At 44.3% G+C, this 18406-nt stretch overlaps 2 protein-coding genes across 8 annotated transcripts in view; both read right to left on the bottom strand.

Annotated features, from left to right (window-relative positions):
• The window catches only part of rab11fip4a (RAB11 family interacting protein 4 (class II) a), a 117426-nt gene extending 112758 nt beyond the window's left edge, over nucleotides 1–4668 (bottom strand). Inside the window, exon 1 of the mRNA XM_090197739.1 lies at nucleotides 4342–4668. Within this exon, the coding sequence (XP_090053865.1) occupies nucleotides 4342–4500 (159 nt within the window). The 5' untranslated portion in view covers nucleotides 4501–4668. The remainder of the gene's footprint in view (nucleotides 1–4341) is intronic.
• A 469-nt stretch (nucleotides 4669–5137) lies between these two features.
• coil (coilin p80) lies at nucleotides 5138–17208 on the bottom strand. Of its 7 annotated transcripts, none has more exons than XM_090197733.1 (9): nucleotides 15286–17208; nucleotides 13740–14941; nucleotides 13585–13703; nucleotides 13250–13339; nucleotides 9958–10005; nucleotides 8539–8622; nucleotides 8426–8501; nucleotides 7898–7986; nucleotides 5138–6017 (listed from the first exon to the last, which is right to left on the bottom strand). In XM_090197733.1, the coding sequence occupies exons 1-9, from the start codon at nucleotides 15534–15536 to the stop codon at nucleotides 5958–5960; spliced, it is 2019 nt and encodes a 672-aa protein (XP_090053859.1). In that variant the 5' UTR covers nucleotides 15537–17208; the 3' UTR covers nucleotides 5138–5957. The 7 variants fall into 7 exon arrangements, with proteins under 7 accessions (XP_090053859.1, XP_090053858.1, XP_090053857.1 ...); XM_090197732.1 differs by having other exon boundaries at nucleotides 13585–13739; nucleotides 13776–14941; XM_090197731.1 differs by having other exon boundaries at nucleotides 13585–14941.
• Nucleotides 17209–18406: the final 1198 nt, after the last annotated feature.

The raw sequence follows: 18406 nt of genomic DNA, 5'->3' as shown, positions 1-18406 counted from the left end.
GGACATCAACCACCCGAGCCACTGCCTGTTCACCCCGCTATCATCCAGAAGGCGAGGTCAGTACAGGTGCATCAAAGCTGGGACCGAGAGACTGAAAAACAGCTTCTATCTCAAGGCCATCAGACTGTTAAACAGCCACCACTAACATTGAGTGGCTGCTGCCAACACACTGACACTGACTCAACTCCAGCCACTTTAATAATGGGAATTGATGGGAAATGATGTAAATATATCACAAGCCACTTTAAACAATGCTACCTTATATAATGTTACTTACCCTACATTATTCATCTCATATGCATACGTATATACTGTACTCTATATCATCGACTGTATCCTTATGTAATACATGTATCACTAGCCACTTTAAACTATGCCACTTTGTTTACATACTCATCTCATTTGTACATACTGTACTCGATACCATCTACTGTATCTTGCCTATGCTGCTCTGTACCATCACTCATTCATATATCCTTATGTACATATTCTTTATCCCCTTACACTGTGTACAAGACAGTAGTTTTGGAATTGTTAGTTAGATTACTTGTTGGTTATTACTGCATTGTCGGAACTAGAAGCACAAGCATTTCGCTACACTCGCATTAACATCTGCTAACCATGTGTATGTGACAAATAAAATTTGATTTGATTTGATTTGAGTCCTTAAACAAGAGTCCTTAAACAAGAGTCCTGAAACAAGAGTCTTTAAACAAGAGTCCTTAAACAAGAGTCCTTAAACAAGAGTCCTTAAACAAGAGTCCTGAAACAAGAGTCTTTAAACAAGAGTCCTTAAACAAGAGTCCTTAAACAAGAGTCCTTAAACAAGAGTCCTGAAACAAGAGTCCTTAAACAAGAGTCCTGAAACAAGAGTCTTTAAACAAGAGTCCTTAAACAAGAGTCCTTAAACAAGAGTCCTTAAACAAGAGTCCTGAAACAAGAGTCCTTAAACAAGAGTCCTGAAACAAGAGTTCTTAAACCAGAGTCCTGAAACAAGAGTCTTTAAACAAGAGTCCTTAAACAAGAGTCCTTAAACAAGAGTCTTTAAACAAGAGTCCTGAAACAAGAGTCCTGAAACAAGAGTTCTTAAACCAGAGTCCTGAAACAAGAGTCCTTAAACCAGAGTCCTTAAACAAGAGTCCTGAAACAAGAGTCTTTAAACAAGAGACCTTAAACAAGAGTCCTTAAACAAGAGTCCTTAAACAAGAGTCCTGAAACAAGAGTCTTTAAACAAGAGTCCTTAAACAAGAGTCCTTAAACAAGAGTCCTGAAACAAGAGTCCTTAAACAAGAGTCCTGAAACAAGAGTTCTTAAACCAGAGTCCTTAAGTTGAATGTATTCCATTGTGCAACTGACTAGGTATCCCCTTTCCCTGTCCATCCTGCCTGGTACAGGCTGGCGGTAGTGTAAAGGTGTGGGGAATGTTTTCCTGTCCACCCTGCCTGGTACAGGCTGGCGGTAGTGTAAAGGTGTGGGGAATGTTTCCCTGTCCATCCTGCCTGGTACAGGCTGGCGGTAGTGTAAAGGTGTGGGGAATGTTTCCCTGTTCATCCTGCCTGGTACAGGCTGGCGGTAGTGTAAAGGTGTGGGGAATGTTTCCCTGTCCATCCTGCCTGGTACAGGCTGGCGGTAGTGTAAAGGTGTGGGGAATGTTTCCCTGTCCATCCTGCCTGGTACAGGCTGGCGGTATTGTAAAGGTGTGGGGAATGTTTTCCTGGCACACGTTTGGTCCCTTGACACCAATTGAGAAACAAACATTTCCAACACCTTGTAGAATCCATGGCCCCTGAAGGATTCAGGCTGTTTCTCGAGGCATAGCGGTGTCAAGTTGTCTGGATGTCCCTTTGGGTGGTGGACCATTCTTGATACACACAGGAAACTGTTGAGCGTGAAGAACACAGCAGCGTTGCAGTTTTTGACACCAATCGGTGCGCCGGCCACCTACTACCACAGGCACTTAAATATGTTGTCTTATCATTCACTTTCTGAATGGCACACATACACAATCCAGGCCCAATTGTCTTAAGGGTTAAAAATCTATATTTAACCTGTCTCCTCCCGTTCATCTACACTCTCAGGAAAACAAATGCTATCTAGAACCTTAAAGGGTTTTTCAACTGTACCCATAGGAGAAACCTTTGAAGAATCCTTTTTGGTTGCAGGTAGAACCCTAGAACCCTTTCTACCTGGAACAAAAAGGGTTCTCTTTTGGGGACAGCCGTAGAACCCTTTCTACCTGGAACAAAAAGGGTTCTCTTTTGGGGACAGCCGTAGAACCCTTTCTACCTGGAACAAAAAGGGTTCTCTTTTGGGGACAGCCGTAGAACCCTTTCTACCTGGAACAAAAAGGGTTCTCTTTTGGGGACAGCCGTAGAACCCTTTCTACCTGGAACAAAAAGGGTTCTCTTTTGGGGACAGCCGTAGAACCCTTTCTACCTGGAACAAAAAGGGTTCTCTTTTGGGGACAGCCGTAGAACCCTTTCTACCTGGAACAAAAAGGGTTCTCTTTTGGGGACAGCCGTAGAACCCTTTTGGAACCCTTTTTTTTCTAATTGAAGTGAATTTAACAGGTGACATCAATAAGGGATCATAGATTTCACCTGGATTCACCTGGTCAGTCTGTGTCATGGAAAGAGCAGGTGTTCTTAATGTTTTGTATACTCAGTATAGATAGATAGATAGATAGATAGATAGATAGATAGATAGATAGATAGATAGATAGATAGATAGATAGATAGATAGATAGATAGATATCTTGTCTCAGGAAGGAAAGATACACAGAGCATTTATCAGAAAAGCAGGGAACTGTAATTTAGTGATATCCTGCTGAGACAGACAGACAGAGACAGGTCGTTTACTAGGCTGCACCCCAGCTGCCTGTCTTCCTGCCCTGCCTGCCTGTCTTCCTGCCGGTCTTCCTGCTTGTCTGTCTGTCTTCCTGCCTGTCTTCCTGTCCTGCCTGTCTGTCTTCCTGCCCTGCCTGTCTGTCTTTCTGCTTGTCTGTCTGTCTTCCTGCCCTGCCTGCCTGTCCTGCCTGTCTGTCTTCCTGCCCTGCCTGCCTGTCTTCCTGCCCTGCCTGCCTGTCTTCCTGCCCTGTCTGTCTGTCTTCCTGCCCTGCCTGCCTGTCTTCCTTCCCTGCCTGTCTGTCTTCCTGCCCTGCCTGTCTGTCTTCCTGCCCTGCATGTCTGTCTTCCTGCTTGTCTGTCTGTCTTCCTGCCCTGCCTGTATGTATGCCTGTCAGTCTGCCTGTCTGTCTGTCAGTCTGGCTGTCAGTCTGCCTGTCTGTCTGTCAGTCTGGCTGTCAGTCTGCCTGTGTTCCTGCCCTGCCTGTCAATCTGCCTGCCTGCCTGTCTTCCTGTCCTGCCTGTCTGTCTGCCTACCTTCCCTGCCTGTCTTCCCGCCCTGCCTGCCTGTCTGTCTTCCTATCTTCCCGTCTTCCTGCCCTGCCTGTCTGTCTATCAGTCAGTCAGTCTGCCTGCCTGTCTGTCTGCCGGTCTGTCTGTCTGTTATAAGGATATTGTAACAGGGTTAAATAAGCTTCCACATGATACTAAAACATGTCCTTTCAATGTGTTTGTATTGATGTTGGTTGGTTGACTGTAAGCTTCTCAAGTCTATAAAGGTGTATCGGAAAACCTGTACAGTGACAAGGGAAACAGCAGACACCAATAGTTTTCCAAATCTATAATAATAGTTTTATTTCTAATTCATTATAGAGAAATGATAATGATTCATGTGAAATGAATGAGTGCATTGATAAAGAAGCCTAATGGCAACCTGGCAAATGTAACCACACTTATGCAGACACACACACACGATCTCCGGTACAATCGTAATATACATATAATATACATCTCCCCATTAGGTCTATCTGACTCACCATCCCCATTATGATAGACCTATCGATGTCTGAATATCCTGGAGGAATATGCCTACCTGTGGTTGGCGCGCGTACAGATGTGTTGACGTCAATGAGAACGTATCGTTCTATTTAAACCGTGACAACTAAATGATCCTATCAGACAGATTTGATTTTTTTTTTATACACCAAATCGTATAATCCATCAGGAAATAAATCCAACGGTCACCTCGAGATCACATTCGGTTCTGGCTGGCAACCTGTTTTGTCTCAGTGTCATATCGACGTTGGCGATGAATACATGTATAATAAACTAACGTACACACACACACACACACATACGGCCTAATACATGTTGTGATGATCATATTTCAAAACACTTGTACAGACAGGAGCTTCCTTCGATCAAATATCCTCCAAATTCTCATTCATCATCATCATCATCATCCGTAGATGTCGTTAACCGACAGCTGGAGACTTACCTCATCTCTGTCCCCCTGCCCGAACTGAAGTCCCAAATCCACAAAATGTTCGACCCGAATATAACCGTCAGCATCCTCATCACACACGTCGAATACCTCCTTGAGCTTTTTCAGGAAGCCTAGAAGCTGTTCTTGGTCGGGGAAGACGTTTCCTTCCATCTTAAGAGTTCGGTTTGTCAGATAACGTCGTTATTGGACGGACTTTGTTTGAATGGGTTCTGTATTCCCCATCATTCCGGTTGCCGTTCTCCGCTGGTGCCGTTGTTGACTGGCTCGGTTGGTGCCGTGACATCAGCAGCATCCCGTTACGGAATGGGAAGGACCACTGGTCGACGCGCCGCGGGTAGAGACGATAAATGGCTACGATTCACGATCATGAACGGGGGGAAAAAATCGACTTACGTAAACATCTGCCCGTGAGCGTGTTTTTAAAGTGTCAGGTCGGGTGTTTTTATGTTAGGATACTGAGAAAGATACAATTTGATGTGATTGTGACACCATCTAGCTCCTTGATTGTTTTCCAACCATAGGACTATTGAACAGAAAAGTGGAAGTTAACCATTACTGTAAATCAACGTAAAATAAATAGTGATATTTAAAATGTAAAAACAGAACTAAATATGACACGTTTTCCAATCGCCAATGTATGTATTGTCCTTGTACACGCCCCAGCTCCATGGTTACCCTGAATAGCTACTTTACATTCCGTTAAATTGTCCTGACCTCTGGTGTGGATGCTATTCTTGATAACTACCGGAACTATGGCATAGCTTAAGAAACCCCACCTATCCGGTCATAGGATATCAAACTTTATTATCTTACAAACAAGTTTTAAAAAAAATGCAAGATGGGACATTCACAGTTATATCAATGTGTAAAAAAAAATAAAAGTAAAGAGACCAAAGATTAAATAACATTTGAAGGTACTTATGCAACCTAGCCTGTACCCTCCCTTCCACAATACAACATTAGAAGGTGTTTAAGTGGGTCATTAAAATGGTGCTCAGCACACCCAGAACTAAAACTAATCAATAGCTTTAATCCAGACTTTGATGAGCTGAATCCAAGGTTCTGGTCAATTTCATTTTAACTCTTGTCTACTGAGGAAATAAACTGAAACGCAAAACTATTGAATCTCCATAAAAATAAAAAAAACATCCTGAATTAGTAGAGTCAACCACATGTTGACAGTAAGGCTGGGATAAGGGGTTTGGTAAGGTAAAATAGCTACCAGTATATAGCTCTTCATCAGAGAGACTGTAGAGTCAACCACATGTTGACAGTAAGGCTGGTTTCCCAGACCCAGATTAAGGCTCTACTCCTGAACTAAACATAATCATAGTGAATGGAACATCTCCAGCTTAATCTGGGTCCAGGGTAAACTGTCTATGGAGGTGTCAGAACAAGCCCCAGTCCATCCAACCAGAAACGGACTGGCCATGGGGCAGATCCGGCAAATGCCAGAGTTGGACTGGTCCATCTTTAACTTAATCTAAATTGGGGTTGTGTGCTGAATTATTATAATTTGGCCAATACTGGGCAACTCAAGTGTGGGAAATGGGCCAGTGTGTTAGAAATGCCTGGTCCAAGTCGACCAAGAACGTCCATCTTGTTCCTCAGCTCAAATTCCCAACAACTAGCCGGGGTTCCAGCAGTGAGTCCCAACGTTCAGTCACCTGCAGAGAGAGAGAGAAAGACACACTGAAAAAGGGATTCTATTCAATTCTATGGGAGTGACATCACAAACACATCCCCATGGTAACCGGAAAACCACAACATTCCGAATTCTGCACATACAGCTGTTTTATTGGAACATATTTAACCCCCATTATGCCTGGTTTAAAGTATCCCAACAGGTTTCTCTTTTCAACTAAACGATTATAAGGGACATTCATTGGACAATGAACAGCTTGCCTCAACATGTGGGTGATGGGGTTAAAATGCAGTCAGGGACAATAGAGAGGGAGGGGGTCAAGCTCATCCATACAGTGTCACACAGCCAGTACAGAGTGAGAAGAGGCCTGCTTAGTGAAGAGAGGGTGGTCAATGGAACCAAAACAAAACAACCCCCCCCCAGAGTGTTACGCCAGACCCTGGCTCTGAAATACAATCTGATAATACAGTATTGTAGAAATGAAGTCTAAATTTTGATGAATGTGCACAGTTCAATTGTGCATGCAGGCAGGGTGAAATAACTCTGTACAGTAACAGTATTTTATATCTTACCCTGGAGCCCCGGGACACAGCGTACTCTACACTGATTCTATTGGTTTTATTCATGTATATATAAACGTATAGTAACAGTATTTTATATCTTACCCTGGAGCCCCGGGACACAGCGTACCCTACACTGATTCTATTGGTTTTATTCATGTATATATAAACGTATAGTAACAGTATTTTATATCTTACCCTGGAGCCCCGGGACACAGCGTACCCTACACTGATTCTATTGGTTTTATTCATGTATATATAAACGTATAGTAACAGTATTTTATATCTTACCCTGGAGCCCTGGGACACAGCGTACCCTACACTGATTCTATTGGTTTTATTCATGTATATATAAACGTATAGTAACAGTATTTTATATCTTACCCTGGAGCCCTGGGACACAGCGTACTCTACACTGATTCTATTGGTTTTATTCATGTATATATAAACGTATAGTAACAGTATTTTATATCTTACCCTGGAGCCCCGGGACACAGCGTACCCTACACTGATTCTATTGGTTTTATTCATGTATATATATATATATATAAACATACAGTACCAGTATTTTATGTCTTACCCTGGAGCCCCGGGACACAGCGTACCCTACACTGATTCTATTGGTTTTATTCATGTATATATATATATATATAAACATACAGTACCAGTATTTTATGTCTTACCCTGGAGCCCCGGGACACAGCGTACCCTACACTGATTCTATTGGTTTTATTCATGTATATATATATATATAAACATACAGTACCAGTATTTTATGTCTTACCCTGGAGCCCCGGGACACAGCGTACCCTACACTGATTCTATTGGTTTTATTCATGTATATATAAACGTATAGTAACAGTATTTTATATCTTACCCTGGAGCCCCGGGACACAGCGTACTCTACACTGATTCTATTGGTTTTATTCATGTATATATAAACGTATAGTAACAGTATTTTATATCTTACCCTGGAGCCCCGGGACACAGCGTACCCTACACTGATTCTATTGGTTTTATTCATGTATATATAAACGTATAGTAACAGTATTTTATATCTTACCCTGGAGCCCCGGGACACAGCGTACCCTACACTGATTCTATTGGTTTTATTCATGTATATATAAACGTATAGTAACAGTATTTTATATCTTACCCTGGAGCCCCGGGACACAGCGTACTCTACACTGATTCTATTGGTTTTATTCATGTATATATAAACGTATAGTAACAGTATTTTATATCTTACCCTGGAGCCCCGGGACACAGCGTACCCTACACTGATTCTATTGGTTTTATTCATGTATATATAAACGTATAGTAACAGTATTTTATATCTTACCCTGGAGCCCCGGGACACAGCGTACTCTACACTCTCGGATCCGTCCGCGTTCTGATACACCAGGTCAAACTTCCCCGGCTCCACCGGCGCTGAGGGGCAGACAGACATGTTAAGGTTGGTCCATCTTGGTAAGGTCCAGCAATGACAGGTAGTGCCAAGGTGCCTTCAGATGGCTGAGGGAAACATCGTCTGAGTCCTGATTCTCCACCTTTCTCCCAAAGTTACACACTGGAACACTTCTCATCATGGATTTAACAATGGAAGCTCACTCCAGCCAATCATTACATCAATCCAATGACAGGAAGTTGTGCCAGTGCACTCTGTGAGAAGGGTGGAGTATCGCCATTCAACAGTTATTTCCTTCATTTCCCCACCCCCCATTCGTTTAAACTGTTAAGTGAGGGATCTTCATCCTACCTTGATAAGCAGAGAGCAGCCATCCGTTTGGCTTTACCTTGATAAGCAGAGAGCAGCCATCCGTTTGATCTTACCTTGATAAGCAGAGAGCAGTCATCTGTTTGGCCTTACCTTGATAAGCAGAGAGCAGCTCTAGCTCAATCTGTTTGATCTTACCTTGATAAGCAGAGAGCAGCTCTAGCTCAATCTGTTTGATCTTACCTTGATAAGCAGAGAGCAGCCACCTGTTTGGCCTTACCTTGATAAGCAGAGAGCAGCTCTAGCTCAATCTGTTTGGTGCTGTGGTCGAAATGAATGATTTTCCCCTCCTGATAGACAAACGGGGAGACACAGTGAGAAAGAACATTACCCACATGTATTTAGTCCTAGTTCAGGACATCAATTTTTCTTCTAAAGTTCTGTCCACCTTGTGGTTAGAGAAAACAGTTTCTAACCGTGTTCACACAGCTGTTTCTCCTCAAGTTATACCAGACAGAGAGAGAAAACAGTTCCTAACAGTGTTCACACAGCTGTTTCTCCTCAAGTTATACCAGACAGAGGAGAGAAAACAGTTCCTAACCCTGTTCACACAGCTGTTTCTCCTCATGTTATACCAGACAGAGGAGAGAAAACAGTTCCTAACCCTGTTCACACAGCTGTTTCTCCTCATGTTATACCAGACAGAGGAGAGAAAACAGTTTCTAACCGTGTTCACACAGCTCTGTCTCCTCATGTTATACCAGACACAGAGAGAAAACAGTTCCTAACCCTGTTCACACAGCTCTGTCTCCTCAAGTTATACCAGACAGAGGAGAGAAAACAGTTCCTAACCCTGTTCACACAGCTCTGTCTCCTCATGTTATACCAGACAGAGGAGAGAAAACAGTTCCTAACCGTGTTCACACAGCTCTGTCTCCTCAAGTTATACCAGACACAGAGAGAGAAAACAGTTCCTAACCCTGTTCACACAGCTGTTTCTCCTCAAGTTATACCAGACACAGAGAGAGAAAACAGTTCCTAAGTGTTCACACAGCTCTGTCTCCTCATGTTATACCAGACAGAGGAGAGAGAAAACAGTTCCTAAGTGTTCACACAGCTCTGTCTCCTCAAGTTATACCAGACAGAGAGAGAAAACAGTTCCTAACAGTGTTCACACAGCTGTTTCTCCTCAAGTTATACCAGACAGAGGAGAGAAAACAGTTCCTAACCCTGTTCACACAGCTGTTTCTCCTCAAGTTATACCAGACAGAGGAGAGAGAGAAAACAGTTCCTAACCCTGTTCACACAGCTGTTTCTCCTCATGTTATACCAGACAGAGGAGAGAAAACAGTTCCTAACCCTGTTCACACAGCTGTTTCTCCAAGTTATACCAGACAGAGGAGAGAAAACAGTTCCTAACCCTGTTCACACAGCTCTTTCTCCTCATGTTATACCAGACACAGAGAGAAAACAGTTTCTAACCCTGTTCACACAGCTGTTTCTCCTCATGTTATCCCAGACAGAGGAGAGAAAACAGTTCCTAACCCTGTTCACACAGCTGTCTCCTCATGTTATACCAGACAGAGGAGAGAAAACAGTTCCTAACCCTGTTCACACAGCTGTCTCCTCATGTTATACCAGACAGAGGAGAGAAAACAGTGAGTCTTTCAACTATTTTTACTTACTTTATACTCAGACACCTCTGGTGTGTAGTTCTCTGTCAGCTCCAGCAGCTGTGAACACACACACACACGACAGAGTGATAATGAGTTACATGGAGGTGTGTAGTACCTTAGCAACAGACAACTCTACAGTCATCTCTCACTCTTCTTCTATTTTAATTAAAGAGCTTTTATTCACATGGAAAACGGAGGGACTTACAGTGGTAAGAAAAAGATATGTGAACCCTTTGGAATTACCTGGATTTCTGGATGAATTACCTGGACTTCTGGATGAATTACCTGGACTTCTGGATGAATTACCTGGACTTCTGGACGAATTACCTGGACTTCTGCATGAATTACCTGGACTTCTGGATGAATTACCTGGACTTCTGGATGAATTACCTGGACTTCTGGATGAATTACCTGGACTTCTGGATGAATTACCTGGACTTCTGGATGAATTACCTGGACTTCTGGATGAATTACCTGGACTTCTGGATGAATTACCTGGACTTCTGGATGAATTACCTGGACTTCTGCATGAATTACCTGGACTTCTGCATGAATTACCTGGACTTCTGGATTAATTGGTCATCAAATTTGATCTGCTCTTCATCTAAGTCACAACAATAGACAAAACACAGTGCGCTTACACTAATAACACACAAATGAGTGTATTTCTCTTGTCTATATTGAATACATCATTTAAACATTCACAGTGTAGGTTGGAAAAAGTATGTGAACACCGAGGCTAATGACTTCTCCAAAAGCTAATTGGAGTCTGGAGTCGGCTAACCTGGAGTCCAATCAATGAGACGAGATTGGAGATGTTGGTTAGAGCTGCCCTGCCCTTTAAAAAATGTTTTAAAAAAAAAATCACAAAATGTGAGTTTGCTATTCACAAGAAGCATTGCCTGATGTGAACCATGCCTCGAACAAAAGAGATCTCAGAAAACCTAAGATTAAGAATGGTTGACTTGCATAAAGCTGGAAAGGGTTACAAAGTATCTCTAAAAGTCTTGATGTTCATCAGTCCACGGTCAGACAAACGGTCTATAAATGGAGAAAGTTCAGCACTGTTACTACTCTTCCTAGGAGTGGCCGTCCTGCAAAGATGACTACTGCAAGAGCACAGCGCAGAATGCTCAATGAGGTTAAGAAGAATCCTAGAGTGTCAGCTTAAGACTTACAGAAACCTCTGGAACATGCCTAACATCTCTGTTGACGAGTCTACGATACGTAAAACACTAAACAAGAATGGTGTTCATGGGAGGACACCACGGAAGAAGCCATTGCTGCACGTCTGAAGTTCTCAAAAAGAGCACCTGGATGTTCCACAGCGCTACTGGCAAAATATTCTGTGGACAGATGAAACTACAGTTGAGTTGTTTGGAAGGAACAGACATCACTATGCGTGGATAAAAAAAGGCACAGCACACCAACATCAAAACCTCATCCCAACTGTAAAGTATAGTGGAGGGAGCATCAAGGTTTGGGGCTGCTTTGTTGCCTCAGGGCCTGGACAGTTTGCTATCGTCGGCAGAAAAATGAATTCCCAAGTTTATCAAGACATTTTGCAGGAGAATGTAAGGCTATCTGTACGCCAATTGAAGTTCAACAGAAGTTGGGCGATGAAACAGGACAACGACCCAAAACACAGAAGTAAAATAAACAACAGAACGGCTTCAACAGAAGAAAATACGCCTTCTGGAGTGGCCCAGTCAAGAGTCCTGACCTCAACCCGATTTGAGATGCTGTGGCATGACCTCGAGAGAGAGAGAGCGGTTTACACCAGACATCCCTTGAACATTGCTGAACTGAAGCGGTTTTGTAAAGAGGAATGGTCCAAAATTCCTCCTGACCATTGTACAGGTCTGACCTACAACTACAGGACACATTTAGTTGAGGTTATTGCTGCCAAAGGAGGATCAACCAGTTATTAAATCCATACTTTTTCAATGTGGGTTCAATAAAGACATGAAAACCTATAATTGTTTTGTTATTAGTTTTAAAGCAGCAGACTGTCTATTGTTGTGACTTCGGTGAAGATCAGATGAAATGTGATGATGAATGAATGCAGAAATCCAGGTAATTCCAAAGGGTTCACATATTTTCTCTTGCCATTGTACATCAGCAGCATCTTTAACTCTTTCCCTCCTCGACCATGGAGAGTCGACTGAATTAGTACAGCTAGGAGTTTCCTGGTCACATGACCTGAGCAGCAAGAAGGCTCCAGTGTCTGAATGGAGTGACGCTATACACTAACTATGGTCTTCTTTCTACCAGTACACTAAGGCCCTTCCAGTTGAACCACTGGGAAACAGTGTTACTGAGTGGACCACCCTGGCTAGATAAAGACACATGACCTGAGTGAAGGTGAAACGCATTGCTTCCATCTGAACCCAGTGTATCAGACTGAGCTGTGTGGTGAGTACGGAACCGCCAGCAGGTCTATAAGAGGCGGGTTACCTCGGTCTATAAGAGGTGGGTTACCTCGACGGTCTATAAGAGGTGGGTTACCTCGACGGTCTATAAGAGGTGGGTTACCTCGACGGTCGGTCTATAAGAGGTGGGTTACCTCGACGGTCTATAAGAGGCGGGTTACCTCGACGGTCTATAAGAGGTGGGTTACCTCGACGGTCTATAAGAGGTGGGTTACCTCGACGGTCTATAAGAGGTGGGTTACCTCGACGGTCTATAAGAGGCGGGTTACCTCGACGGTCTATAAGAGGCGGGTTACCTCGACGGTCTATAAGAGGCGGGTTACCTCGACGGTCTATAAGAGGTGGGTTACCTCGACGGTCTATAAGAGGCGGGTTACCTCGACGGTCTATAAGAGGTGGGTTACCTCGACGGTCTATAAGAGGCGGGTTACCTCGACGGTCTATAAGAGGCGGGTTACCTCGACGGTCTATAAGAGGCGGGTTACCTCGACGGTCTATAAGAGGTGGGTTACCTCGACGGTCTATAAGAGGTGGGATAAGAGGTGGGTTACCTCGACGGTCTATAAGAGGTGGGTTACCTCTACGGTCTATAAGAGGTGGGTTACCTCTACGGTCTATAAGAGGCGGGTTACCTCGACGGTCTATAAGAGGTGGGTTACCTCGACGGTCTATAAGAGGTGGGTTACCTCGACGGTCTATAAGAGGCGGGTTAACTCGGTCTATAAGAGGTGGGTTACCTCGGTCTATAAGAGGTGGGTTACCTCGGCGATCTATAAGAGGTGGGTTACCTCGGCGATCTATAAGAGGTGGGTTACCTCGGCGATCTATAAGAGGTGGGTTACCTCGGCGATCTATAAGAGGTGGGTTACCTTGAAGGCGATCTTCTGTCCGTCCTGAGGGGGAGCAGCTAGGAGGGGCATCTCACTGTAGTCCCTCTTGGGGACACTCTCTGATGGGTTCTACAACACACACACACACACACCTATAAATGTCATACCTCCCACATCTTCGTTGCAGCAGCAACAGAACAGAAGTAGGTTACAGAATGCCACAGGGTCGGTGTCGAGTCCATTTCAATTCAGGAAGTAAACTGAAATGCTAATTCCAGTTCTGTGCTTTTCAATGAGAATTAAAAAAAATAGAAAAATCTAAATGATTTGAATTGATCAACCCTGGAATACCGTGTAGCAGTCAGTTGACTTACCTGAAACACCACAGAGCTGTTATTCAGGGAGTCCTTCTGGTACGATGGTGGCTGAGGAGTCTGCTGTCGCTGTCCACCTTCATAGTTGAAATAAAACCCTGCATCTTCCCCTCTCCCTCCTTTACCCCCACGAGGACCCCTGTCCCACTCCCCACCTCTACCCCCACGAGGACCCCTGTCCCACTCCCCACCTCTACCCCCACCACGAGGACCCCTGTCCCACTCCCCTCTAACCCCCCTACCTCCACCACCCCAACTCTGGCCTCCATCCCCTCTACCCCTAATCCCTCTACCCCCACCTCTCTCCGCACCCCTAGGGCTTCCCCTGCCTCTCCAGGTGGGTTGTGCTGCCATAGCAGGGACTATTCCCATCCCCAGGCCCGGTTGTTTGATAACCAGCTGGATCTCCTCCTCACTACTACTACTAGAGCATGGGCTCTCAGGCCTCCTGTGGGCCTTCTGCACTGCTGGGGTAGAGCCTGGCCCTGGAGCATTAGCTCTCTGGCCAGGGGATACAGAGGTCCTGGGACCTGAGGAAGGGAGGCTGGGCCTGGAGGGGGTGGTTTTGTCTCTAGGACCAGCTCCAAGGCCAGTGGGTGTAGTGGTAGGAGGAGTGGCAGCAGGTTTGGATAGAGGAGTTTGGTTTTTAACGGGAGGTTTGGCTGTGGTGGCTTTGCTAGAGGCATCGTCACCCGATGAGTCTGACGAGTCCGAATCAGATGATGAGGGAGGTGGGCGTGGTTTCTTAATGGGGACTCGGGGTTTAACTACAGGGGTGGCTTTAGATGTGACAGGGGGTGTAGAGCTAGCAGAGTGTGATTTGGGGGGTAGTTTCTGCATGGGGGTTTTACTGGGGGCCTCCTCCTCACTACTGCTTTCACTGGAATCAGAAGAGTCGTCCGTTTCCCCATTCGGGGTCTTTGCTGTGGCTTTACCGTTAACAGATACTGCTGTGGCTTTACCGTTAACAGATACTGCTGTGGCCGCTGGAGCCTTCTTGGTGTTTTTGTCCGCTTTGACTACAGTGGGAGAGGGTCCTGTGGATGAGGTGGGAGAGGGTCCTGTGGACGAGGTGGGAGGGGGTCCTGTGGACGAGGCAGTGGTTTTGGTCGACACCTTCTTATCTTTCTTCTTCTGTTTCTTCTTGTCTTCTTTCCTCCTCTCTTCAACCGCAGCCTGGTTGGAATCGGCCTCCTGACTCTCCTTTCTCTTCTTCTTTTTCTTCCACTCTTCACTCACTCGGTTCTGTGTGGGCTCCTCCTCCTCCTCCTCGGCAGCTCTCCTCCTCTTCTTGGACTTCACAGCAGATGTGTTCGGCTGACTTCCACTCGAAAGGGTTAGGGTGTCCACCTTGACTCTGTCAATCAACACAACACGGAGGGTTGTAACGGTAGATATTCTCAAAGTACTAGGGGTGGTGTGTGTGTGAAAACATATTGGCCTAGGCTAAGACCAGGCTTGGAGTGCAACCCCTCTATTGTTTTGTTGCGAGCCGGTGTAGCTAGCTACCTAGCTAGGCTGTATAACCAACCCAAATAAAATTGAATGAACCAACCACGTGGGTTAGATCACAGACTGAAATCCGAATTAAAGTTACAGCGCCATTAGCTCTTGTCCAAAGCACTAGCGCAGGTCTAGAGCTAAGCGTGGATCAGACTGGATAAAAACATGTCTGGCTGGGCGGGTGTGTGTGTGACGCACCTGATGCTGTCGTTATCTCGGACTACGTAGACGCTCTCTGTGTGCGGCAGGTAGCAGTCTTCAATGAACAGACTCAAAATGCTCCTGCGACTGAAGTCGAACTTTTCCCTGATCAAGCTGGCTATGTCTGCTACCACGCGGCATTTGTTCAGATCCACGAGGACCCAGCACATGCGACAGTCGGTTACCGAGGGCGGCGGGTAATCAAAATACAATCGCACCCGTATCACATTGGTATTGGAGGCTGCCATTGTTGCTGTGTGGAAGGAAATCTATCTCACACGCCGTTCAGAAAACTAGTTGCCTGTCTTTTGAAGAGTTGACTCGTTCAGTTACTGCCACCTGTTGGCACGGAAGGGAATTAAGCCAGCTAAATATTTCATTCAACTCTCCCTCATACCGGAAGCGCTAGCCGGTTCCCACTAGATAACACAGCCACAAAGTCAATTATACTCTAAAATCGTTGGTAGGGGTAGTTGAAAACATAAACAAACACAAGTCCGGTAAAGAGGCAGTCTTTATCAAACCGTAAAACCCTTAACAAAAGAACAATTACATGTTTTATTAACAAATAGCCTAACAATTTAATGAGCAGAACCTGGTAGTAGGCAACAGTAGGAGCCATTTTGGTCAACAACAAAACATTCTCATTATGGACAGATCTACATACTTTTAAAACGTCACACATAGCTGATGAGGTAGTGCATGTCAGTGTCGTGTGTAAGTTGACTATAGAATGTGAGACTAATGCTTCGAATAAAAAACTAAATCATGATGTAATGACAGGCAGCCTAGGATAAACATATCGCTTGAAAAACTCAGTAGCAACTCCTCCAACACCTGATTTTATCCCTTCACGTTTTTCCACATTGAGGAACCATCTCCATTCAACTCCAAAATTATATTAAACTTTTCTAGACTCTCTTCAGCGGACAGAGACCGCAAAGAAACCTGTAAATTGTAGTGAAGATACATGTTTCACGAACTGTGGTCCTTCCATAATTGTGCAACGCCATGCTTGTTGTTGTGATACACCAGAGTTTTTTTGGTGCTTTCAAGACAACTGGGAACCCAACACACACACACACACACACACACACACACACAAAATAGGACAAATAATGTCTGTGATCTTCAGGTCGGAAAGTCAGAGCTCTAGCAAGATGCCTGAGTTTCCGACTTTGAATTCGGAGTTGGATGACCTTTCAAAACTATTTTCCCCAGTCGGAGCTCGTTCTCCCCCCCCTTTTCCCCGAGTTGTCTTGAATGCACCGAAGTCTGAGATTTCTGAGTTCCCAGTTGTTTTGAATGCAGCATTTCTACCATCGTTCTTATTGTGCGCTAGCTCCCTACGTCATCACTACAAGCACCATTTGATTCACCAGATACTCTACATGCCCACGTGCTGATACACCAAGCACAGAGAGGGTCTGCTCGAAAAGCCAATGGAAAGCTAAGTGCCCACCCAGCCGAGCTCAGCGAGGAGAACGAGAGAGAGCAGGGTTGTACACCAAAGTTACATAGCCGAATTCAACACGTACATTCCAAAATGCTGACAAATATTGACATATAAATCGATTACAAATTACATGACCCTCCCCTGGACTAAATACAAGAAAATACTACACCCCCCCGCCTGACTGAAACTGAAAAAGCATGACCCTCCCCCATTTTCCTCCAGGTAACAATTGCTTAAATTTCGACCGCTACCTAACTAGTTGCTTAGCTGGCTAGTTGCATTCTTATAGATTTGTTTTTAAAAAATCTGGTTATTCGACCAACTGTAATGTGAAGCTGCTGTTTTCCTTCCTCCTATTGGATTGTTACAAAACTTGACTTCCCCATTTCAAAACAAACGCTCTGACTGGACGCACTGAGGAGTCGAATGTTTCACACGGCTTAAAATATGAGATTCCCTTTCTTGCCAATAGGCGACAGCAGAGTATACTACATCTTTGGTAGTAGTAGTTGTAAACACCAAGTGGCAGTATTTTCAACCAAGCATTTTCATAATGTACATCAGTGGTTCCCAACCTTTTGGTTAATGTACCACCAAGTCCATTTTACTCTGCCCAGAGTACCCCCTCATGCCCATTACTAGTAAGCCTATGACCTCAGTCTTCTCAGGTACCCCCTATGGATAGGCCCGTTACCCCCCGGGGGTTCTGGTACCGCTGGTTAGGATACACGGATATACATAAGACATGGAAACCTTCACAGAAGATGTATCAAATCATGGAAACCTTCACAGAAGATGTATCGAGACATGGAAACTTTCACAGAAGATGTATCAAGACATGGAAACCTTCACAGAAGATGTATCAAACCATGGAAACCTTCACAGAAGATGTATCAAACCATGGAAACCTTCACAGAAGATGTATCAAGACATGGAAACCTTCACAGAAGATGTATCAAACCATGGAAACCTTCACAGAAGATGTATCAAGACATGGACACCTTCACAGAAGATGTATCAAACCATGCTTATTAACAAACAGCTTTTACAACTGATTTAAACAGAGTAGACAACAAAGAAGAAGCAATTTTGGTCAACTAAAAATTCCTCCTTAAAATCTACCAACAATTATAAACTGGGTGGTTCCAGCCCTGAATGCTGATTGGCTGACAGCCGTGGTACATGAGACCGTATACCACAGGTATGACAAAACATGTGTTATTACTGCTCTAATTACTTTAGTAACCAGTTTATAATAGCAATAAGGCCCGAGCGCCTGTGGTATATGGTCAATATACCACGGCTAAGGTCTGTGTCCAGGCACTCCGCGCTGCACCGCGTGAAAGAACAGCCCTAAGCCGTGGTATATTAGCCATATACCACAACCCCTCTGGTCTTATTGCTTCAACGTAGTATTGTATATATATATATATATATCAGAGCTACATAAAGAAACTACCTAGTATGTAAATATGTAGGATTGCTTCAAGTTATATTTAGTTGGTTGCTAACATGAACTGAGCATCAACAACATTCCAAAATAATCTAATAAGTTTGTGGATAACCTTTGCGCCCCACTCCTGTTGTTCAGACAGGAGTGTATTGATCAGTGTACACTGAGCAAAACATTTTGCAATGAAAACAAGTAAGTCCCACCCGTTT

This window comes from Oncorhynchus mykiss, chromosome 13 (assembly GCF_057628025.1).
Source record: "Oncorhynchus mykiss isolate SJ-2025 chromosome 13, ASM5762802v1, whole genome shotgun sequence".
Classification (NCBI taxonomy): domain Eukaryota; kingdom Metazoa; phylum Chordata; class Actinopteri; order Salmoniformes; family Salmonidae; genus Oncorhynchus; species Oncorhynchus mykiss.
This window is presented reverse-complemented; position numbering and strand designations above follow the sequence as displayed.

Coding starts and splice junctions, on each gene's coding strand:
- coil (XM_090197731.1), bottom strand. CDS start 15,536: ATGGCAGCCTCCAATACCAATGTGATACGGGTGCGATTGTATTTTGAT. Junction 7,987..8,425: donor GCTGCTCTCTGCTTATCAAG/GTAAGGCCAAAC, acceptor TCTGCCCCTCAG/CGCCGGTGGAGCCGGGGAAG. Junction 6,018..7,897: donor CTGTGTCCCGGGGCTCCAGG/GTAAGATATAAA, acceptor CTCTCTCTGCAG/GTGACTGAACGTTGGGACTC.